The sequence below is a fragment of the Phascolarctos cinereus genome, unplaced genomic scaffold, assembly GCF_003287225.1.
Source record: "Phascolarctos cinereus isolate Bilbo 61053 unplaced genomic scaffold, phaCin_HiC Scaffold_4;HRSCAF=312, whole genome shotgun sequence".
Classification (NCBI taxonomy): Eukaryota; Metazoa; Chordata; class Mammalia; order Diprotodontia; family Phascolarctidae; genus Phascolarctos; species Phascolarctos cinereus.
Genome location: NW_027555847.1, coordinates 571,849,381 through 571,874,153, shown reverse-complemented (window position 1 = coordinate 571,874,153; position 24,773 = coordinate 571,849,381). Strand labels below are relative to the sequence as shown.

The window sequence follows — 24,773 nt, the reverse complement described above, 5'->3', positions numbered from 1 at the left end:
TCCAGTGCTGCACTTTGGCTTTACCAGAGACAGGAAAGAAGGAAAGATCAGGGAAGGAATTATAACGTATAGGGTCCAAATTCTCCTTTCCTTGTTCTCTGTGTCTAAATATACCATCATGTCAATACCAGAGGATGTCCAAAGCTCCCTGAAATTGCCACCTTTGACCATATATCAGAAGGGGAAAACCTTTCACGAAACTGAAGATATCCATAGCACCTTTGAGAGACTCGCTACACTTCACAGGCTCCTCCCTGACCCTCTGAGGGAATTGCTGTGCTCCTTCATTTGTGAAGAGGACGTTCGAGAAAGTATGTAGGCTTAGTCTGGGTCCCAGATTTTTTTTTGTGTGAACACTCCTTGCTTCCTTGGCATGGCACAGGCTACTCATGACACTCATGGAACTCTGTCAACACAACCTATGCCATTATTATAGGCCTATGTTCTGTTTTATACATATATGAGTTTGCTCATTCATAATTTCCTAAATGACTTTTTTCTTCAATTTAATATACTCAATTTAATATTAATTAACATGCTCAATATAATTAATATACTCCATTTAATATACTCAACAAGTATCAATCAAGCCTCTTTCCTGCACTGTATTAGGTGCTAGGGTAGCAAAGACAAAAACAGTATAGCCTATGCCTTCCAAGATTTTACATTATACTGGAAGGAAACGATATGAACATAAGTAGATGTAAAATAAATAAAGTAGTTGGGGCTGGAGGTCACTAATAACTGGGGAAATCAGGAAATCAGGAATTCCCTCTTGTTAGAAGAGACATGAACAAAGCCTTGAAAAGGAGCTAAGAAGAATAGGAGGTGGAGGTGAGGAAGGAATGCATTCCAGGTATGGAGGGCAAGCCTGGGTGAAGAGCCAGTGTGGAAAAATGAAATGTCGTGGATAAGGAAGAACAAGTAAGTCAGTTTATCAGGAAAGCCAGAACATAGAGTAAAATTCAGATGTTGGGAGTAATAATGTGTATTCATCACGAAAAGGTAGGTGGAAACCAGATTTTGAAGACCTATATGAGTTTGTATTTGCCAAGGTAAGTTTCTTAAAAATAACAGTAATAATAATGATGACGGTCATGATGATGATAGCTGGCATTTATATACTGCTTTAAGGTTTGTAATATGCTGAACATATACCATCTCATTGGATTTGACTGCTTGTGTGTGATATCTTTTTGACTGTAGTAGGTACTTAACGCACATTTTTAAAAATTTCTATGTACCTATAGTAAATACAATTTAAATTAGGAAAACTACTTGAGGCATTCCTCAGCATCTAGTACTTTTTTTAAAGCTAAGGACATAGACCTAGAATTCCTTTTCTACTTTACAAATATTGCATGTTGGGCTAATTATTGAGGTCCAATTAGATATATAATATGTACTCTATGGATTTAGTCTTGGTATATATAATTGGATTGTGTACTTTAAATAAATTTATAATCATTGTATTTGTGCAGAAAATTTACTATTTCATTATTTTATCCATTTATTCATTGCCTATTCCAGGCAATCACTGAGTTTAGTGAAATATATGGTAAACTAATTAGAAGACCTAGATAAATAAGCTAATACTTCGAAACCTACATGGGCTGAGTATAAGAATATCTAGGGTCTATTTCCAAGTCTTGCTTCAATGTTGGCCAAATGACTTAGAGTGGACCTACAAATAAAGTTGGAGATTTATCCAATTATCTTTTACTTGAATTGATGAGATATAGTTCATTTAGGTAATTTTGTTATGGACAGCAACAAAGTAAAGGTCATCTGCCAGGGGTAGCGGGGAATGAAATAGTGAAGAGAGTTAGAGGGGTGTGTGTGTGTGTGTGTGTGTGTGTGTGTGTACATATATATGGAGAGACATACAGACACAGACATACAGACACTCTTCACTTCTTTGTGTTTCCTTCTTCCTTTGTTGCTTTGTTATAAGTATGCAAACTTCTGCGTGGATTGTGAACTCTTTGGGTTCCATGTGCATGTTCATTCCTTTTATAATAAACCTAATTTTCACATAAGTTTCTTGAAGTGGTGATTGCCTGTTGGCACATGATATTGTGAAACAAATGATGGACTTGAAGTCAGGAGCCTGGAATTAAAATCCTAAGCCTGATAATGTCTAGCTATATTGTCATGGCTATGTCACTGAGCTTCAGCTTACTACTCTTTAAAACTGGAATGCTTGTACTATCTTAGTGAGAGGGTTTTTGTAAGGAAAATGACTTGTAAATCTGAAGGGACAATATATGTGTATTTATAATTGTTATATTTTTAACGGGTCTGTGTTCTCACCAATGTATAGCTTCTTTCCATGCCCCCTCATCTTATGTGATTCTTGTTATATTCTCTCGGAGACCCTCTGGAAGATCTAACTGTTTTGTTGGAGAGCTCCCTATAGGTCTATTTTTACATTTTGTGAGTGCCAACATAGTGCTCAGGCTGTTGTTATCATTCAGGTATTTTATACATTTCTGGAAATGTTATACATTTCTGGAAATATACTGCAACCTAGTTGTGCCCACCATGCATCTATCTCTCTGGTTATCTCTGCATTTTCTGCAGCTTTGAATGGATGAAGATTGAGGTATTACAAGATTTGCAACCAGACAGTATCCCTGGGAGAATATTTGAGTTAAAAAAAAAAGATGGATTTTTAGAAGGAATGTTAAAAGCACAGAGTAATTTCCTAAATTCAATCTAGTCCATTTTCTTCCTCCTATTTTACTTTAGCCCTGACTCATTCTCCTGTTGTAATGTCTATACTAAATATGTGTATTGGTGTACTGACCCAGGGGGCTGGCCTCCCAATTAACTAGCTTAGTCTAGAATAGATAGTAGACAATTTTCATCCATTTAGTTTTTTCCTGTGAGGATTGTTTGGTCAATCTGTTTTAAGTAATCATGTATCTACACCCACTTTGAGGATATCCTTGATGAAAATAAGAGTAGGGAACAGTGTAAATTATGTTTGATGATGGACCACAGCTTTATTGTCATATAATTGATTGAAAAGTAATGAGAATAAATAAAAGGTCCTATTGGATTTATTATTCATTGATTACCAAAAAAACCCCAAAACATTTGACTTGCTAGAACAAAATTTAACTTCAATTAGGAATGTTTCATGCATGAGTTAAGATCACGCAAGATTCCTTGATAAATGAAACCAGAGGACGCTCCTGTAGTATTATAACTGCCTGGTTATTAATGTTGATGAAAGCATGAAATAGGGAGGTATGTGTTTGCCAAAGGTGTTCATCACTGTCATGGAAGATGCTCTATATAGAGTCCAAATAGAAGACAGATTCCTATGGATGATTATTTGGGTTATTTGGATGCTCTTGTTTTGGGAGATGATCTTTTGCTGATCATTTAAAGCCCCTCAGAACATCATCAGATCTCTTCAATGAGATCCATGATTACTTATTATTATTACAGGAATATAAAATATGATTATATTAACACTTACAGTAATCACATAGCAACATGCCACTAGTCTGAGAAACATTTTAACATTAGTTATCTCTCCCCCATACACATTACTGTAACCCCTCAATGAGATCCATGATTCCTCATTCTTGTTGTTGTTGTTGTTGTTATCAAAGAAATACAAAGCATATATTAATAGAATAATCATATGGCAACTTGCCACTAGTTTCAGAAACATTTGAATGTTATTTAGCAAAAACTGTGCTGTTTATTGATTCATACTTATTTCATCCATCCATCCGTCAAAGAAAAATATTAATGCTATATTCTGTATTTGGGGGAAAAGACTACCAGACACAATTTTTTTTTATTAATTTATTGTTATCCTAAATTCAAGCATTGATCTTGAGAAATGTCTAGACCGATAGAGTTCTCTCATCCCTTTGGGCATACCTGGTATCTTCAATATAAAAATGTTTAAAGTAACATTTATAGGAATCTTGAATGAGGAAAATTCACAGTATACATAGTTACCCTACTCACAGTAAGGCAAAAGTCAATATTTTGCTTTATCAGAAGTGAACAAGTGACCTGAAGAAATCAAGAGATCTTATTATCCATCTCATTCATACCCTAATGCCCTCAGGAAATGGGACAGGCAATGATCTTAATTAGATGAAAGCTATTTCCTTCTAAGTTTAGTTACAACCCCTAAACCATTTCCCCCATTTAAGCCATTAAACCATTTAAAAATTAGATTTTTTACCTCCATTCTTGACCTTTTACACAGTTTTCTAAATGGAAGACATTTTGACTTAAGATAAAAGGAGAAAGGATTTTAGTGGTGAGTGGGTATTGTTTCTTGGGAAATTTGACTAGGTTCCAATCAAGTTTCCTTGCTTCAGGTGAGTCTGGAGAGAACTCTAACTGGAGAAGCATTTATTAATATTTTAAGTTGAATTAAGGTTTGAACATGCTTCCACACGTTCAAAAGTATTTTTTGACCATCAGCTACTTGAAAAGAATCATGCTAAATACTAAGTGATGCTCAATAATACTTGTTGAATAAATGAAGGGACAAATAGCACAAATATTATTTAGTGCCAATATTATTTATCAATATTACACAGACTAGTAAGTAGCCTGATGCATTTGATCCTTAGTAGACTTAAAATAGCAGAATGTAAGTTTTTTGAGGGCAGGAACTGTTTCATTTTGTATCTGTAGCAACTAGAAGGAGACTATCATTAAAAGTAGGAAATTAGTAAATGTTTGCTAAATTGAATTGATAGAGTGGGACTTTGAGGGGAACTAATATTTTTTCTATTCCCGAGTTTAGATTATGAATTCCCCAAACTTGAAAAGATTTTAAAAGTTAAGAAGCTGCCAAGTGAGATTTACACAGCAGCAGCACCAAATCATGTGACCCCCTGGAGAAGAAACATTTCCAACACAATGTTTGAAAGAAGTAGAGAACTCAGCTTTCCGAAGAAGCAATTTAAGGGGATTTTAATGTCAGCTGTAATCGTAAGGTACAGCTTGCCTTGTTTTTCAATTTGGTTTTTTGGTTTTTTTGGACTGCATCTGCAATTTCATTTGGTGCAAGGAACTCCGAGTGAAGAAACTTGACTACCAATGCAGGTCAGCACCTGACCAGCAATTTACTGACTTAGAGAGTTGACTGCACTGAGAAGTTAAGTGACTTGCCTAGGGTCACACAACCAGTCTTTGTCAGAGCCAGTATTTGAAACCACATTTTCCTGAAACTGAGGCCTGTTCCTTAGCCACCACACATTAGTTCAAAATTTTTTCATTATCAAAATGCTGTTTTGAGATAAATAGGAGACACAAAATTCACTGTGCTCCAAATAGCTCCACTTGTTGTATATTTCTTTGTACATACTTCATCTCTACTTATCTCTGTATATGTTGTTTTCTCTAATAGAGTGTAAGTTCCTTGAGGGCAGAGCTAGTTTCGTCTTTGCATCCGTACCACCTAGCACAGTGCCTACCTAGCATGTGGTAAGAGCTTAATAAATATTTGTAGAACTGCATTGAACTGACATGTCTAGAAGCAAGTAGGAACCATGAAAGACTATGTAGTATACCAGAGACAGCACCAGACTTGGAGTTAGGAAGCAGCTGTGGATAGAGCCTCAAGTTCAAATCCAGCCTCAATATTCACTAACAGTATGACCCTGGGCAAGTTACTTAACCTCTGTGTGACTTAGTTTACCTGACTGTAAACATGGGAATAATAACAGCACCTACCTCACAGGGTTGTTGTGAGGGTCAAATGGAATAATATTTGTAAAGTGCTTAACAGCACTTAATAAATGCTTGTTTCCTCTTTCCCCCACCCCCATCCCCTTCCCTTCCCTTTCCTTCCCTTCAGGAGACTTTGATTTGAGTCTTGGCTTTTATATTTACTTGACTCCATATGGGTAAGCTACTTACTGATCTCAGTCTCCTCATCTATAAAATGGGGACAATAACAATACTACTGCCATGCTACCTACTATATAATAACTAACTTACTATATAATAACAATGTGACTACTGTATTACCTACTTCAAAGGGTTGTTGTGTGAAGAAAGTGTTTTATAAACCTTAAAGTCCTAGGTAAATGTGAATTATCGTATAAGTATAGTCAGTGTGTTATATTTCTGTGTACTATCTTATAGCTATTTATAGAAGGTGCACAAGAACTTTTGACTCATCATATTTGGAATTGCTCATTGAATAGATAATATATTTAAAGCACACGAATTCATATTAACATTATTGTAGTTAACATGGTATTTTCCCCTATGTTGATTTTGTAAAACATATGCCAAAAGATGCAAAGCCAACAGTCTGCCTCCTTGTGTCATCAGTAGCTTGGTAGTTAGAAATAGGAAGGAGACTTTGAAGTGGCATAGTAGCATCTTATTAATGCAGATCCTACTTATCTATAATTTGTGGCAATTTGTATGTAACATCGAGGACAAAATTACAGAATCTCCAAATTTGAGGGGACTTGGGAGGTTCATAGGTAACAGATGCAGAATCTGAGAGTTGGAAAGGGTCATCAGTGCTGGTCCAAGCCATCCCTGAAGGAACTCTTCACTGTCATATAAAGGAAACAGATTGTCCTGTGACAATCACAGGGCAGGGTAGGCGTGGGGGTTGTGTCTCTCTCTTAGTCATTGCTGGCAAGATTCTTGCCAGAGTCCTCCTTAAAAGTCTGATCCTTCACCTGGAAAATTGTCATCTATCGGAGAGCCAGTATGGCTTCAGAAAGGGCCAAGGAACGGTTGGTATGGTGTTTGCTGCCTGACAAGTCCAGGAGAAATGCCAGGAGTAGAACAGAGAGATCTTTTACACAAGGTTTGTTGATCTGACCAAGGCTTTTGATACAGTAAGTCATGAAGGCTAATGGAAAATTATGTCAAAATTTGGTTGCCCAAAGAAGTTCATCAGCATTATACGTCAATTTCGTGATGGCACGCCTGCCTGGGTTCTGGATAATGGATGATGCTCTCGTGCTTTCCCATGCACCAACGGAGTGAAACAAGGCTGTGTGCTTGCTCCCAGGCTTTTTAGCATGATGTTTTCAGCAATGTTGTCAGATACCTTCAGTAAGGTTGAACATAGGGCATCAAGGCCATGATGGCAAATTATTTAACTTGAGGTATAGGCTACAAGCCAAGACTGAAGTGGAAAGAGAGTTGGTGCATGATTTTTTTGTTTGCGTATGATTGTGCACTCAATGCAGCTTCTGAAGCTGAGATGCAACAAAGTATGGATTCTCTTCTACTTATCCTAATTTTGGCCTACCAATTAACACCAAGAAAACACAGGTACTCCACCAGCCATCCATATGTGGAACCATTGGTTACAGCAAACGAAGTTTTGATTGCTGTGGATAAATTCACTTACCTTCATAGTATACTTTCTATAGACAATGAGATTGACACATTGCCAGATCTAGCTCGGTGTTTGGGAGGCTCCAAAGGAAAGTGTGGAAGAGAAGAGGTATTAGACTGCTGACCAGATTGAAGGTCTACAGAGCCATTTTGTTGATTTCATTGTTGTAAGCCTGTGAAACCTGGACAGTCTACCAGTACCATGCTAGAAAACCAAATTGCTTCCATTTGAATTGTCTTGGGAAGATTCTGAAGATCACATAGCAGAGTAAGTTACCAGACACTGAGGTCCTTTTTTTTTTTTTCCTGGGTGAGGCAACTGGGGCTGAGGTCCTTTCTTGAGCTAAACTGCCAAGCATTCAAGCCCTACTGCACAGAGTACAACAACTCTGATGGGCTGGCCATGATGTTTGAATGCCAAATGTACACTTGCCTAAAGACTATTTTATGGAGAACTAATGCAAGGCAGGTGCTCACATGATGGTCAGAAGAAGTGATGCAAGGACACTGTCAAGGTCTCTCTGAAGAACTTTGGAATAAATTGCATGACATGGGAGATGCTGGCAAAGGACTGCACAGAAGGTCCTATGCTCTATGAGCAAAGCAGAATTGTAGTAGCTCAAAAGAAATGAGATGCACAAATTTAGAGACATCTCTCCAAATGTTCCTTGACTGTCCTGGTTGCTTTCCAGTTTGCCAATAGAGATAAGAACTATTCCCTATCCTTCCAAAATGTGTGTCCAGAATTGAGCACAGTACTTCGCATGAGGCCTACCTGTCAGCTCCCTAGTCTTGGATATTATGCTTCGCTGATCAAAGTTTAAGTTGACATTAGCTTTTTGGTTACCATGCTGCTCTGTTAACTCATAGAGAGATTGTAGTTCACTAAAGTCCTTGGCTATTATTTCTCCTTCATTTTCGAAGAGGGCCAATGACATAACAGGGTGAAATCTCTAAAGCCCTTGGATATTTTTCAGCTGAACATGTCTTTAGTCGTGCTGCTCTAATCTTGTACTTGTGAAATTAATTATTTGAACCCATCTAAGACTTTATATTTATCCCTATTAGTATTTATTTTAAAGCTGACCCAATGTTCTAACCTTTTAAGATCACTTTGAGCAAAGAAAGGAAGTGTGGTTAGGATGCCACTCGCACTTCACTCAGGCAGAGAAATTGTATGTGACAACCCTTCCTCACCTGTCCACATGATATTTTAGTCATGGAAAAAATGAATAACTTTCTTCTGTAGATTTAGAAAAAAAGAGATCAAGTGGAGGGTAAGCAGTTTACCAAATGCTTCATTCCAAGAAAATCGAGAATAAAGGGCTTTGTATTTGACAGAGATATGAGAATGTTTGAAAGGCAAGAAAGGTGAATGGCAGGAAGGAGAGGAACACTTGATCTCATCAATGTAGGAACTTTTTCTATGAGTTCAGATTGTAACTCATGCATGTTTTTTTCCCTATGCTGTTCTTGTCCATCCTTCCATAAATCTTCCTTGGAGAACTTTTGGTAATGAGCTGCAGCCTATCTACAATGATAATATGTCTTTCCATTGTCCTTTGAGTCATCTGCAATTGATTCTTCTGACAACATGATATCCTGTGATTCATAGTCATAAGGAGGGTGCTGGTGTTTTAAAGTCACTGGTTAGGGTTTTTTGCTTTTGTTTTGTGGCAGGGAGCAGCCTGGAACCATTGAAAAGTGCTCCATTATTTACCAAATGCTCTCCAACCTGTTCCTATTTTCACTTCTTGTCCTAGCTTGTCATCTATGCACAGCATCTGTCCTCATGATAAATGTACCAAGGGACTAACTTAATGGGCTGTCTAGCTAACTGCATATCATAATTTGGGTACTATGCATTCTTCATTGTCTTGTTTTTATGTGTGTGAATCGCTCTGTCAATTTCTATTGCATGACCATGAATCTCATTGAGGGCCCACAGGGTTCTGAGGTTAATGCATTCAACACAATGTCATCCAAGAAAAGGAATCTAGAGAACCTCATCATCAGTATGGAAGCTCTTTTCCATTTGGATTTGAGCAAGGCATCCTTCGTTTTAAGGACAAATAACTTCAACAAGGATGTATCTCCCTGATTTTTATTTCACTTGATGTTAATGCTCAAAGGGTCATTGAATAGAGTTGTTTCTATTTTTTCCTCCTATCAAGTACATTTGCATGATATTAACATATGCACAGGAGACCCCTTGTTAGAAGAGAACTCTAAAGGATGTATTTTGCTCCAATGAGTTCTGTTTTTGTTTTTGTAATTAACAAATACAGTAGGATCCAGTATTCTTTGTGCTTCTCAGTTAATTGAGTGACTGAAGCTAAAGTTTAATATAGAAAATCACTGATGAAAGACTTTGACAAAAAATGTTAAAAATCATAAACATTATAGACATGGAAAGGTTTCTCTAGCTCTTATCTATCTTTTAAATATGGTAAAAACATAGGTAAAAATGAAACAAGTACATTATTGGTACTGGAGAAAATTAAAAGATTCCTCAGTACAAGCAGGGACAAAGCAAAGATACGGTCTCTCCTCACTATAATTCAATTTATTTTAGAAATGCTAGATAAATAAGAAAAGAGAGTGAGAGTAAAGGGACAAAACTTGACATGGAGGAGACAGGATTACCCCTATGTGCTGAAGAGATGATGGTTTACTTAAAAAATTCCAGAGTGAAGAAATTAGAGGTGATTAGTAGCTTGAGTAATGTGGAAATATAAAATAAATTCACAAAACCATCACATTTCTATATAGTATTAACAAAACCAGAAGGAAATACAAGAAAAATTCCATTAGAATGACTGTAAATGGATAAAAATAATTGAAAATTCACCCACCAAGATACATTTTGTTGTTCAGTCATTTTTTGGTTGTGTCTGACTCTTGGTGACCCCATTTGGGATTTTCTTGGCAGAGATATTGGAGTGGTTTGCTGTTTCCTCCTCCAGCTCATTTTATAGATGAGGAAATTGAGGTAAACAGGGTTAAATGACTTTCCCAGGGTCACACAACTAGTAAGTGTCTGAAGCCAGATTTGAACTGGTGAAGATGAGTCTTCCTGACTGCAGGCCTGGTGCTCTATCCATTGCACTACTTAGTTGCCCCACCAAAAATACATATAGGATTTATATAAATATGACTGCAAAACACTTCACAGGACATATTTTAAGAGTTATTGAGTACTAATGGACCCTGCCAATGTAATAACAATGACACTACCTAAATTAACTTCTGTATTCAATTTATACCAATCAAACTACTAAAAGGACACTTCACATAACTGGATAAATGATTAGCACTTTGTTTAAAGGAACAAAATGGTCTAGAATCTCAAAGGAAATTATAATAAAGTAGAAATGAAGGGGCATATGATTATCAGAACTCAAATCATAAAACAGTAAGCATGAAAACTATTTGGTACTGGTTAAAAAAATAGAAAAGTAGATGATCAGAACAGACTAAGCAAAAACTAGAAGTAACTGAAAACAATAATAATCCAATGTTGTATAAACCCATAAAAATAAATCATTGAGTGAAAGTTACTCCCTATTTGACAAGAACTGCTAGGAAAACAGGGAAGCAGTTACTGGAAATTAACATTTTTAGATCAGCATATTATATGCTACACCATAACTTCTAATTATAGTCAATCTAAAAAGAAAAGATCACATCATAAAAAATTAGAGAAAAATAAAAGGAAATACCTTGTACAACTATGACTAGGAGGAGAATTCATGGCTAGCATTGTTCATAGAAGATAAAGTTAGCAATTTCAATTACATTAAAAAAGCTTTTGCAGGAAAAAAATCAATGCAAGCAGAATAAGAAGAGTTGTTGATTGTGGAGAAAAATCTTCATAGCAAATATCTCTGATAAAGATCTGACATCCAAGACATATAGACATTTGACACAAACATATAGGAACAAGAGCTATTCAATAGAAAAAATGGTCAAAGGATATGAACAATTTTCAAAAAAATAAATATAAGCCATTAACAACAATATCAAAGAATGTCCCAAACACTAATAATGAGAGGAATAAAAATTAAAATAACTCTGAGGTTTCACTTCATACCCAACCAATTAGCAAAGACAAATATGAGAAATGTTGGAACTGTGGGAAAACAGGCATAAGAATGATACCTTTGTTGTAGCGGTGAAATAGTTCAATTGTTCTGAAAAACAATTTGGACTTATACCAGAAAAATCACTAACCTGTACATATGTTTTGACTTAGCAATATCACTACTAGGCATATATTCTAAGAAGTTCAAAGATGGTTATATATATGCATTTATTTGTAGCAGCACTTTTTGGAGTGGCAGAGAAGTGGCATAAAAGTGGGTGCCCACCAACTGAGGAATAGATGAACAGTTGTGGTATGTGAATATAAATGGAATATTATTATGCTGTAAGAATGATGGATATGAAGAATTGAGAGAAGCAAGAAGACTTGGATGAACTGAAGCAGACTGAAAATAAACAAGGGAAGAATTTATGTGATTACCACAATAAACCAAAGGAAAAATAACTTTGAAAGACTTTAGAACACTGATCAATGTGATGACCAGTTGTGATGTCAGAGGACTGATAGTGAAAAAGATCTTCTACCTTTCCTTAGAGAGGCGATGGATTATAGGTGCATAATGAAGTATAAATTGTCAAATTTAGTCAATGTGGTTTTTCTATATAATTGCACTTGTTATGAGGAAGAGTTCTGTTGTTGGGGAGGAAACCATTGGGAAGCAGTCACAATAAAAATTTAAAAATTTAATTTAAAACATTTTTTAAAAATAAAACATTTAAAAAACCAAAACAATATATAATTGTGCCATAACATTTACTAAACTCTTTATACTCTTTGAACTCACATTCCCACTCCATAGCATATATCCAAAGGAGGTAAAAAATAGAAAGGTCCAATAAATGCCAAATGATTCACAGCAGCACTTTTTGTGGTAGCAAATAAATGAAAACAGTGTGTGAACATTGATTGGGGAATGGATGAACAAACTCTGGTATATGAAGGTAATACAATGTTACTGGGCAGTAAAGAGATGAATTTGAGGAATTCTGAAAAACATGGGAAGATTTGCATGAAGTGATAGAGAGTGAAGAAAGCAGAACCAAGAGAACAATACACACAGACAAATGGAAAGAATACTAAAAGCAAAATTCTAATTGCAAAAATTCAAGTATTTCAAAGAACAGACAATGAAGTAGACATATCTCCTTTTAGCAGAGTGGTGGGGAACCATAGGGGGGAAATTGCTGCATGTGCTTTCAGATGCAATAAGTACAAATTGTTATTGTTTAATTTTTTCTTTGTTACAAGAATGGTTAATTTTGTGTGGGCAATATATACCGGGCGATACATACAGAAATGACTGAGATACAAAAACAAAAGTCATTAAGAAAACATTTTTAAACAAAGGAGACAAATCATCTTCAAAAGCTGTTGTGTTACCTTTTCATATTTATATTAAACATGATTGGACTGTCCCATACAAGTTTGGTCCCTAAGTGGATCCTAGACCAGTTAAGAATCATAGCTGGGCAGGATTCATGATCTGGGTCCTGTCCTGTACCAACTTCAAGTGAAGTGACCAGGTCAAATGAAGTTTGGGAACAGAGAACAATCTTCCAATACCAGGATTCTGGTGGACTGGTCGATTGACTGGAAAAAGCTAGAGGTAGGAAGTGGTGTCAAAAACAGAGAAGCAGAGCCATAACTAAAGATTCCCAACAAGATTCAAGAAAGGAGTTAATGAGAGGCAAGGTCTGATTTTCAGGCTGCAACATTTGATGCCAGGAAACAGTCAAGATTTTGTACAGAACTAGATGAGGAATGTGAATGTAATTTTTCATAAGTTTCAGAGCATATGTGAGTTTTAAACCCATCTGTGTAGCAGCTGGTCTCTATTCTCCCAACTCCATCCTCCCCTCCTAACTTCCATCAGCTGCAGAACTTATTTTGGTATTACTGTCCTCATTTATCCTCCAGGAAAACTACAGAGTGGTGGGTTTGTTCACACCTCCGTCAGCTGGAGGGGTCTTTGTGCCATCTCTATCTTAGCATGTAAATTGTAGGGAAACACTATTCCAGGGGGTCCCCTTGGCTCCTAAAGCCAAGGCACTAGGTTGACATTGGTGAAAAGCCTTCATGAATTCAGAGATATAAAGGTGGAGGGTTGGTTCCTAGGTCATCCTCTTTGTTGCATTCTTGCCTCAACAAGTTTTGCAGATGCCCACATTGTTTACAGGAGTAACGGTTTTCTTTCATCAGAAATTCCTCAGCAATGAGTGTAGGTGTGGGTATGGTGGGTGCAGGTCTGGCTTGCTGTGTGAATGCTGGGAAAAATATTGGTGAGACAAAGTGAATAAATGTGGATGAAGGGCATCATAGATGGTACAATGAAAGGGGGAAGAAGGGAAGTGAATAAACATTTATATAACATGTACTTTGTGCAGGTACTGGGCTAAGTGCTTTACAAATACTATCTTATTTGATCTTCGCAACAACCCTTTGAGGTAGATGCTGTAAGACAGACAGAATTTAGTGACTTGCCCAGGATCACAGAGCTAGTTAAATGCCTGAAGATGGATTTGAAATCAAATTTTTCCTGACTTCAGACCCAGGGCTCTTTCCACTGTGCCTCTGAGGAAGGACCCTATTACTCAATGGGTCAGCTTCTTTGATAGCATTTCTGTGCTATCAGCTAAACTTGGCTCCCATGTGCAAAGACTTCCCTGGGATTTCTCTTGTATCTCCCCACTTTTCATGGTACTCTTTGGTTGTGTGAAATGAATATTGGGCTGACTCTAAAGCCCCTTGCTATTGTTTATTGCTAGCTCCAAAGTTCAAGGGTGGAGACAGGACTGTGAATGCAGGAAGGGACTAAGAGTGAACATCACAGTCTGAGTGAAAAAGGAAGTTTTTATAGCTAAAAAGGTTCTGTGATGTGTCCATGGTCACACAGCTTGTAGGTATAAGGAAGTGCCCGTTGAGGCCACGTTTGACCAAGTCTAGTACCTTGTCCTCTCTAGTATGCTGCATCTAATTTTCCTGAATGAGTTTAAGTCAGTGGGACTAATGATCTAGATCCTACAGGTACTGAAAGAACTTTCAGGTATGAATACAGAGCCTGTCAGTGATCTTTGAGAGATTCTGTAGAGTACAAGAGATATTGCAGGACTGGAAAATGGCCAATGTTTTCCCAATTTTTAGAAAAGGGAAGAGTGTCAAGTCTACAGGTGATAACCTGAGGAGCTTGACTATGATTCCAAGCAAAATTCTTTGACATATTACAAAAGGTATGCTTTGTGAGCATTTAGAAAGGCAAGCAATAATCACTAGAAAGAAGTATGATCTTGGGTCATGCTAGACAAATCTATTTCTCTTTTTTTGAATACATTACTAGCTGGTAGATTAGGGGAATGTTAGAATAGTAGTAGTTGATATTTATATATGATCACATATTATATCATAGCACATCAATGGAGCAGTGGATAGAGCACCAGCCCAGACTCAGGAAGACTCCTCTTCCTGAGTTCAAATCTGACCTCAGACACTTACTAGTTGCGTGACTCTGGGCAAGTCACTTAACCTTGTTTTTCTCAATTTCCTCATCTGTAAAATGAGCTGGAGAAGGAAATGGCAAACCACTCCAGTGTCTTTGCCAAGAAAATCCCAAATGGGGTCATGGAGAGTTGAACAGAACTGAAATGACTGAACAACAACAAATTTATATGCAGCTTTAAGTTCGATAAAGCTCTTTACATGCTTTATCTTTTTAATTGCTGTTAAATTCTTTTTTTACTCTGAACTTAACCAACTCCAAATAAAATGAGAATTCCCTTATATATGTATATTGAAACAGAAAAATAAGATTGTTCATGAAACTGTGAGTCTCTAATTCTTGACATGTATTATGTATTTCTCATTAAAAAAAAGTTTTCTTGAATAGGTCAAGTTCCAGCTATTTTAATTGCATGCTGTATCTCCTCATCTTTATCCTTTCTTTGAATTTGGTGCATTGATTTTTTTTCTTTAACAAGTAGATGAGCTGACTGTATGGAGACAGCTAATTTGGAAATGATTCCCACATTGATAATTGGTCATTTTCTATTTGTTAAAATACAATGTAATCAAATTTTCCCCTTTTTGGTGTATGGTTGGTTGCTGTTCTCTAAGTCCAGAACTACCAGGTTTTCTTCACCTTTGGACCCTAAATCCATCCAGGGATCTTGTCCACATAGGCATGAGACTTCTATGTGGTTTAAAATCTTTTGACATCTTATTAGCTTCTTGTTTTTGAATCACATTTTCCAGTATACATCTTTTGGGGGGCCATCTTTACCTATGCCCAATTTTGCATTAAAGTCACTGAGTATGATTAAACTATAAATTGATTTAATTTGGAGGGTCTTCTTGAGTTATTCATGACATTTTACTGCCTCTTTGTCTTCTGAATTATTTGGCAGTAAACTTATACTTTCTTAACTCTTTCATTTTTTTCTTTGTAATTCTTGTCATTAGAGGATATAATGCTTTAGTAGAGAGAGTGCTGGATTTGGAAAAGATCTGGGTTCAACTCCTTCCTCTGATACTAGCTGTGTCCCCCTGAAGAAACCACTTAACCTCTCTAGACTTCAGCTTTCTTAACTATAAAATGAAGGGGGTGAACTGGGGGACCTCTGAGGTTCCTTCCAGTTCTAAATCTATAACCCTATTATCTTACCAAGCAAAGAGCTACATACAGTTATCTTTGCTGTTCCCCTCTCTTATTTCCAATTAGTAGCACCCTCTCCTGATTGACCAGTTTTCTTTGCTTCTATTTTTGTTTTTCACCATAGAGTGGTCACACTGGAACAAAGCAATTGCCACACTCACTGTTTTGTCCTTAGAAACAGGATTGCAAGCTTCTTGGATGAAATAATATTCTTGCTTAGGTATTCTTGCTCCATGCTTAGGTAGCATGGAGTGGGGATGACTGTAAAACTTTTTATTAGCATTCAGAGGTATCATAAAAGCAAGCTTAAAATTGGAAGGAAATTTAGTTATAATTAAAATTTTAAAATTTCAGCAACTACATAAAGTTTAGGGACCATGCTGTTTTTTTTTTATTTTTGTCTAGTAGAAATATGTGGTTATACTTTTCTGTTCATAGATTTTGAATAGTAGAAATATGTGGTTATACTTTTCTGTTCATAGATTTTGAATAAAAAAGATTTTTAAAGCCCTTCTAAGAGACATTAGGATTATAAGTTAACCTTCAGCTAATTGTAAAAAAGATTACTCCTTTCTTCCTGAATGCCATCACTGATTTATAAAGGAAAAAGAGACACAAGTCTTTTATATTTTTCCTTCCTTCCTTCCTTCCTTCCTTCCTTCCTTCCTTCCTTCCTTCCTTCCTTCCTTCCTTCTTTCTCCTTGCCTTTCCATGAAGAGTGAGGGAGGGAGGCTTATATTTAAAATGAATTGTGATTATAACATGGTATTGTGGAAAGATGACAAGACTAGGTAAGAGTCAGCTATCAGTCCACCACCTAGCTCTTAGAGAGCTGCAGCAGTGGTGACAAGGTTTTTTTTTTTAAAGACCTTTGAACCCAAGATCCTGGCCAATATATGCTCTGCATATATTAACTCTAATCTTTCTGCTATATCTTTGGGAAAAGTGTCCTTACCAGAGGATATAGATGGTGAAGATAACTGGTTAGAGACTGAATACTAAAATCCTTGTTACTTCAAAGGGGCTGACTAAGCAAGATATTACTGAATTAGAAAGCATGAATTGCTCCCATTTAAAAGAAAGTAGAAGCTCTTTGGAGGCTTTCAGAGCAAATACCACTACAAGCCCCTCTGGGATACTAGAGTAGCCTCTTGGCTTCAGTCCCTGTCTCAGCCTTGTATATACCCTATACTACCTTAGAACCTTGGACACTGAGACTAAACATATGTCTCCTTTCTCTTGCTTTTTTACCTGACTCAGACCCAATCTACTCAATGACACTATTCCTGGCCCATGGTAATTAATTCTTGTTAACTTGCACCATAACTTTGAGACTGTGTAACTCTCATCTGGCAATACTGACCCAGGCACAACATTAAGTTGCAGACCTAGGTTAAAGTCAAGCCTTGGTTGCTAACTTGATTCATGACCTTCTATGAATGATTGATTTTAGAGATAGGACCCTTGAGATCCATGTAGACAAGTTCCCATATTTTACAGATAGCAGAACTGAGTTCTAGACAGGTGAAGGAACCTGGCTGGTTAAGCACTCTGAACTATTTAGTGATAGAGCTAATACTAGAACACAGGGCTCCTGGTGGAAATTTAGTTCAATAATCTTTCTACTATGTCACACTGAATCTCTCCAGACGTGAATTCTCACATGTGTAAAATGAGTTTATTAACTCTCCTTTTTGGCCTCACAGAATTTTTTCAAAGATCAACTGAAATAATGGGAGTGAAGTCTCCTTGATATCTATAAAGGGCTATATAAAACATAAGGTATAGTATTATTATAATGGATTGAAGCCAACAAAGGCATCAGTTTCAACCCTACACTAAGCAATATTCCAAAAGATCTGTGATTTCATGGATCTATTGGTACAGACTGCAACCCTTCCACATTTTTCTATCCTATGCAAATCTTATTTATGTTCTTCCATAGATCTTCCAGGAGGAGCTATCCAAAGTTCTGGAAGCTGTCCTCTGTCATTTTAACATTTGATGGTTACCAGTGCAGTAATCTGATTGATCTGCTATCTCATGCTTTCTGGGGAGAAATACACAGTTGCTTGTATATTGCTTGTATTTTAACCAAGTGTAGACAAAAGTAACATTTATACAAAACACTTAAAACTGATGATCTCTCCTTTTCAGTGAAACAAAAGAGAAATTTCAAAATAAATGAGAAAAAATGACAATATTGCATACCATCTCCAAATAGCCCAACTTCTCAGTTCTTCAATTCACTCATTTCCCAAGATCTACTTCTCCACTGCAGTTACATATAGAGGTGGTCATATCCTTGATCTTGTCACCTATTTGATCACCTACTAATGTTCTATTTCCATGTTCGTGAACTGAAATTCCTTTAACTGATCACAATCTAATGTCATTCCACCTTTACCTCTGCCTTGCAAGCTTTAACCTGTTCTTCATCCTCATATTCCTTTACTCTTCAATTCTTTCCAAGGTCATCACCTTTGCATTGGCTACACTGTCTTCCCTTACTAATCTTGACTTCTTGGTAAACCAGTTCAACTCTACCATTCTCTCAAGTTCCTTGACTCCTTATCATATTGCTGATCTTGCCCTGCCAAGCCCCAGCCTCATATTATTGTCACTATCTGCTGCTTTTGCTCCTATTCACATGCTTCAAACGAAGATGGGAAAAAAAAATCCCTATTAAGTCCACTACAAATTTATGTTCCATAATCTCAACTGGATCCTCACTGCAGGAAGGCAATCCTTTTACCCTTTCTAGATTCACTATCCCATTCACTACAGCAGTTTTTCCAAAAGTTTTAATTTCTCCTTAAACATTCCATGGCTCTTCCTCCCGCACACTTTCTGATGAGAATCTTGCCTGATATTTCACTAAAAAAAATCATGGCCATTCTCCAAGAGCTCCTTCTTATTTATCCTCACTTTCTTCTTACTTTACATCACTCAGATGTCTTCTGTTACTATTTCTTTCTTTACTCTTGTCTCATAGGAAGAGATAACTCTTCTTCTTGCCAAGGCCAATCCCCTCTGTTTGTGCTTTTGATCCTATCTTTTCCTTTCTTCTCCACCAGATTGCCCTCTCTATCATCTCTACTTTCTCATTAATCTCCAGTCTCTCCCTGTCCACTGGCTGCTTCCATATTGGCTACAAACACTCTTATGTGTTCTCTAACCAATCTGAACCAGCTATCAAGCTGTATCTATCTCTTCTCTTTCATGGCAAAATTCCTTGTGAAGTCTACTATCAGAGCTTCCATTTCCTTTCATCTCACTGTCTTCTTAACTCTACAGTGTGGCATCCAATATTGTTATTCACCTGAAACTGCTCTTTCCAAGTCTGCCAATGATATAATTGCCTAGTTTAATGGCCATTTCTCAATCCTCATTCTCCTTGACTTGCGACTCCACAGCTCTTGACACTGTCAATCATTGTGTTCTCCTTAATGCTCTCTTCTCTCTAGGTTTTGGGACACTCTTTTCTTCTGGTTCTTCTAGCTATCTGACCACTCCTTAATCTCCTTTGCTGGATCTTCCTCCAGGTCATTACCACTTTCTATGGTAATCTGTGCTCCCTTCTCTTCTATCTTATTTCATTTGATGATGTCATCAGCTATCATATATCCAATTATCTCTATGCAGGTTATTCTCAGATTTATTCAGCCCTAACCTCTCTCCTGACCTCCTTTCTCCCATCTCCAGCTGTCGATTAAACATCTCAAACTGTATGTCCCATAGAGATCTTAAGCTCCACATTTCAAAACTGAACTTAACTTTACCCCAAAACTTTCCCTTCTTCCTGACTTCCCAATTATTATCAAGTGTACCACCATCCTCCTAGTAACTTAGGTTTACAACCTAGGTGTCACCCTTGACTCTTCAATCTCTGTCACCTCCCATATCTAATCAGGTAGCTGGTACTGTCAATTCTAACTTCACTACATGTGCATATGTCCCCTTCGCTCTTCTGACACTGCCACCATCCTGGTGCAGGACCTCATCAACTCACACCTATTGCAATAGCCTTCTGACTGGTCTCCCTGATTCAAGTCTTTCTCTATTCCTGCCCATTATCCAATCAGCTGCCAAAGTGATCTTCCCAAAGTGCAGATCTGACTGTATCAACCCCACTCACTCTTCAATAACATCCAATCTCTCCCTTTTACCTCCAAGGTCATAAGATCCTATGTTTGGCTTTTAAAGCCCTGCACAATGGGGCCCTTTCTTATATTTTCAGTTTTCTTGACACCTAATTACCCTTCACATAATCTTAGATTCAGTAACACAGGTCTCCTTGTCATTCCTCAGACAGCACACTCCATCTTTTGACTCAACATTTTCACTGTTCCCCATGCCCGGTCTTCTTTATCTCCTTATTCCCAACTCTTGGCTTCCCTGACTTCTTTTATGTCTTAGCATAAAATCCCACCTTCTGCAAGAAGCCTTTTTTTCAGGCCTCTTTAGTCTTAGTGCTTACCTTTGGAATTGTCTCTAACTTCCCCAGCTGCATCTGGTTTGTACATAGTTGTTTGCAAGTTGCCTTCCCTCTTAGGTTATGAACTCCCTGAGACCAGAGATTGTTTTTGCCTTTCTTTGTATGCCTCGAGGCCACATGTGGCCTTTTAGGTCCTCAAGTGCAGCCCTTTGACTGAATCCAAACTTCACAGAACAAATCCCCTAAATAGAAGGATTTGTTCTTTAAAACTTCCCCACCCCTGTCTAAAACCTCTGCTGTTTTATAGTGGTGACTGCTAAATCCTGTGTGATCCTGACTGTGGCTTCTCAGTATGTGAATTCTCTCTTTCTGACTGCTTGCAGTATTTTTCCTTTAACCTGGAAGCACTCTGAATTTTGCCTCTAATATTTCTGGGAGTTTTCATTTTGGGGTTTCTTTCAGGTCATTTCTTTATATTTCTATTTTACCTTCTGGTTCTAAGAGATCTGGAAAGTTTTATGATTCCTTGAAATACAAATTCTTTTTTTTTTTCCTTGATGAGTAAGCTCTTTTTTTTGGTCACAGCTTTCACACAATCCAGTGATTTTTAAATGATTTCTTCTTGTCTCTTTTCCAGGTCAGTTGTTTTTTGCTATGAGATACCTTCCATTTTCTTCTACTTTGTTTTTTCAGTCTTTTCGACTTTCTTTTAGTATTTCCTGGTGTCTCATGGAGTCATTGGCTTCTATGTGATCAATTCTAATTTTCAGGGAGTTTATTTTTTGGGTAAGGTACCTCTTGTTCCAAGTTGTTGATTCTCTTTCCAAATCTTCTTCCACAGCTCTAATTTATTTTCTCATTTTTTTCCTCCTCATTTTCCTCATTTCCTTCCTTCATTTCATTTAAAAAATCATTTTAAGCTTGTAAAAAAAACCCAAACAATTCCTATTTCACCTTTTCAAGGAATTCTTGTTAGACTTGTGACCAAACTATGTTTTTCTGTGGCTTTGCTTGTAGACATTTTGAAGACATTCTTTTCTTCTGGGTTTGTGTCTAGAAGATCTCCATCAAAATAATACTCTTTTTTGTTTGTTTGTTCATTCTTTCAGACTACTTCCTAACGTCAGACTTTATATTAAGGTTTATTTTAGAGACGAATGTCTGCACTTGGCTTTTGCCATCTTGGTCCTTCTGCTGCTTTCTTGGAATATTGAGTGTTGTGTTTTTTTAGCATCTCAAGGACAATTCAGGCACCTTTCAATGCTCCCAAAGTGGTCTGATTCAGGGTAAAGTCTGATCACTGCCCTCCTGGTCTGAGCTCTGCAAGTTCCTGACCTGGATTTGGGTCTGAGCAACAGATCTTGCCATCTGTAGTTTCAGTAGGTGACTATGGGGCTCAGCTGGAAAGCTCTGCAGGTTCAATATGACAGAACTGTAGACTCCTCTTTGTTCTGGGATTCCTACTCTGACTAGTCCCCTGCAGGCTTCAAATAGGCTGGAGGCAGGAAATGGGACTCTGCTTAGCTCCTGGGGTCACAGTCACTCAGCTATGCTTGCTTCTATGCTTGTTTATAGCTCATTACACAGCCTGGACCAGTGACTACTTCTTAGCATTAAATTGTTAGCTCCTTGTGCCAAGGACGGTCTTTCTCCTTTCTTTTTGCCTCCAGTGCTTGACACAGTGTCTGTCACACAGTAGGTGCCTGATAAATGCTTATTGACTAAATTGCTCTGGAAACCATTTCTAGGTACAGGTCTCTCCTGATCTGGATCTTTTACTTGGAATTGGGTAGTGCATGATAGAATTGCTAGTTGGCACCTGTTCCTGCAACCTGCACAAAGTCAAGGACCTCTTCTTGCCCTGCTGCACAGCCTTGGCCCTTTTTCATTTGCCAGAATGCTGTATGCTTGGCTTCATCCCTGTACCCAGCAAGACATAAATATGACTCACTTTTTGTTTTTCTGAATTTCTTAATGAGAATGTGGTCTGGTACATTTTGTAGATCTTTGTGAAGGAGGTATGTTGGGGAACTAAGTTATATGGGCAATTTTCTTTTAAGATTTCTTGAAACATGATGTCTAGGGGTTTTTTTTGTTGTTGTTTTTATTGTTTTGGTCATAGTGTTCACGTAGTCCAATGTTTCTAAAATTATGTTCTCTTCCATCTGTTTTCCAAGTTAGCTGTTTTTGCTATGAGATATCTTATTATCTCCTATTTTCCCAGTCTTTTGACTTTGTTTTAATATTTCTTGTTGCCTCAGTTACTGGCTTCCATTTGGTTCATTCCATTTTCAGGAAGTTTGTTGCTTGAGCAAGGGTTTTTTTTTTAATCTCTTATGCCAAGCTGTTAATTCCCTTTCTAGTTCTTCCATAACTCTCATTTCTTTTCTATTTCTCCCTTCCAGTCCTCTCATTTATAAAAAAAAATTTTTTTGGAACTCTTTAAAAAAACTCTTGTTCTATCTCTTCCAGGAATTCTGGTTGGAGTCGTGGCCAAGCTGTGTTTTTCTTCGAGGTTTTGCTTGTAGTTGGCTTGCAGTTATCTCTTCTGGATTTTTTGTCTTAAGCATACCTGTCACCATAATAGCTGTTTATGGAGGGATTTTTTTTTCTTGTTCATTCTTCTAGCCTACTTCTGCACTGTATATATTAGGTTTAATTCTTGCCTACTTCTGGAGGCAAGATCTGAGCTGGTTTTTGTTGCTGCCTTCTTGGAGTATTGAACATTGTGTTATTCTAGGATCTCAGAGAAAACTTTCGGTGTTCCCAAGGCGGTCAGATCCAGGACAAAGTCTGTTCACTGCCCTTCTGGTCCAAGCTCTATAAATTCATGACCTGGCTTCAAGTCTGAGCAATGGTGGACTGCTGCTAGACTTGACCACCATCAGTCAACTGGGAAACTTTGCTGCTTCTGAGGAACAGAACTGTAGGCTCCCTTTTGATCTGTGATTTCTCTTTTATTTTCTTTCTTTTTTTTTCCTGCTAGGCAATGGGGTTAAGTGACTTGCCTAGAGTCATATAGCTAGTTAAGCGTTATGTGCCTGAGGCTGGATTTGAACTCAGGTCCTCTTAACTTCAGGGCCAGTGCTCTATCCACTGTGCCACCTAGCTGCCCCATAAGGTAACAGTTATTAACCACAGAGACCAGTTTTTCTTTTATTCTCTTTATTACAGTGAATGATTGTAACTAAGTTAATTTTTCTTTTTTGGTAATGTCAATTTCTCCTTTTATTCTTATGTTAGATGGCTGGAAAGAAATATGAAACCATCAATGAATCAAAACTCGGTTACTGAAGAGCTGTTAGTATTTGGCCCTATTGAATCAGTCACTACTGTGGGACAACATAGTGCTCTAATCATATATGAGAACATTATTTCGGCTTGTAGAGCAGTGTCTGCTTTTCCTGCTGATATTCCAAGCAGAAGACTACAGTGTTATTGGTACCATAAATTCATGGCAAAAAATAAGAAATATAAACAATTACAGAAAACAGTTTTACTGGAGCCCTAACACTCACTTAATATAATTATGTGGGTCCACAGTGAAATACAGTTATCAATAATGGCAAAAGGCACCCTGGTTTTAGCCCATGTGTATTAAACAAGAGGAAATTAATTATGGCTTCAAAAATGTTTGATCTTCATTTTCAAAACCATCAGAGTTTTGACTTTCTATTCATGAAGTTTATAATGGCATTTATACAGTCATCAGAGTGCCATCTTTCACAAAGTAAAGTACATTCTTCAAAATTAACTCTGTGCAGTGTCTCTTTTTCAAAACCTCGAAGCAACTGTTTTGAAGCCATCACAGTCTGTAGAAAAATGAAGGTAAAAGGATTACAAATATAAGATTATTCCATCCTTCACTCATTCATTCAGAAAAAAAATTACTTGTTGAACGCCATTATGTTGCACGGTCCTGGGCCAAATGCCATGAAGGACATAAAGAAATACCAGGTACGGTCTCTGCCCACAAGGGCCTGGTGATCTAATTAGAGAAATCATACACACACATATACACACACACACACACACACACACACACATATACAGATATAATTACTGTAATAAAAGGCAGCATGTTTTAAGTGCTATTTCAGAGTTGTTTTTTCCCCCACTTGTATGCTCCAACACCTCATTCTATGAAACCTTTAGACACAGGGTTGTATAAATGCACAATGAGCGATTTAGCTACCATATTAAAGAAGCAACTGGTACAGTTCACA

At 37.3% G+C, this 24,773-nt stretch overlaps 2 protein-coding genes across 3 annotated transcripts in view; one reads left to right on the top strand and one right to left on the bottom strand.

Moving 5' to 3' along the window:
* Positions 1 to 27: 27 nt before the first annotated feature.
* On the top strand, positions 28 to 24,058 carry LOC110199115 (testis expressed protein 56). The gene is made up of 3 exons (XM_078153632.1): positions 28 to 311; positions 4,790 to 4,982; positions 23,791 to 24,058. The coding sequence occupies exons 1-3, from the start codon at positions 119 to 121 to the stop codon at positions 24,056 to 24,058; spliced, it is 654 nt and encodes a 217-aa protein (XP_078009758.1). The 5' UTR covers positions 28 to 118.
* ECI2 (enoyl-CoA delta isomerase 2) overlaps positions 23,696 to 24,773 on the bottom strand; it is a 32,510-nt gene continuing 31,432 nt past the window's right edge. For both annotated transcript variants that reach the window (XM_020973814.2, XM_020973815.2), the window contains exon 10: positions 23,696 to 24,359. In XM_020973814.2, the coding sequence (XP_020829473.1) occupies positions 24,204 to 24,359 (156 nt within the window). In that variant the 3' untranslated portion in view covers positions 23,696 to 24,203. The remainder of the gene's footprint in view (positions 24,360 to 24,773) is intronic.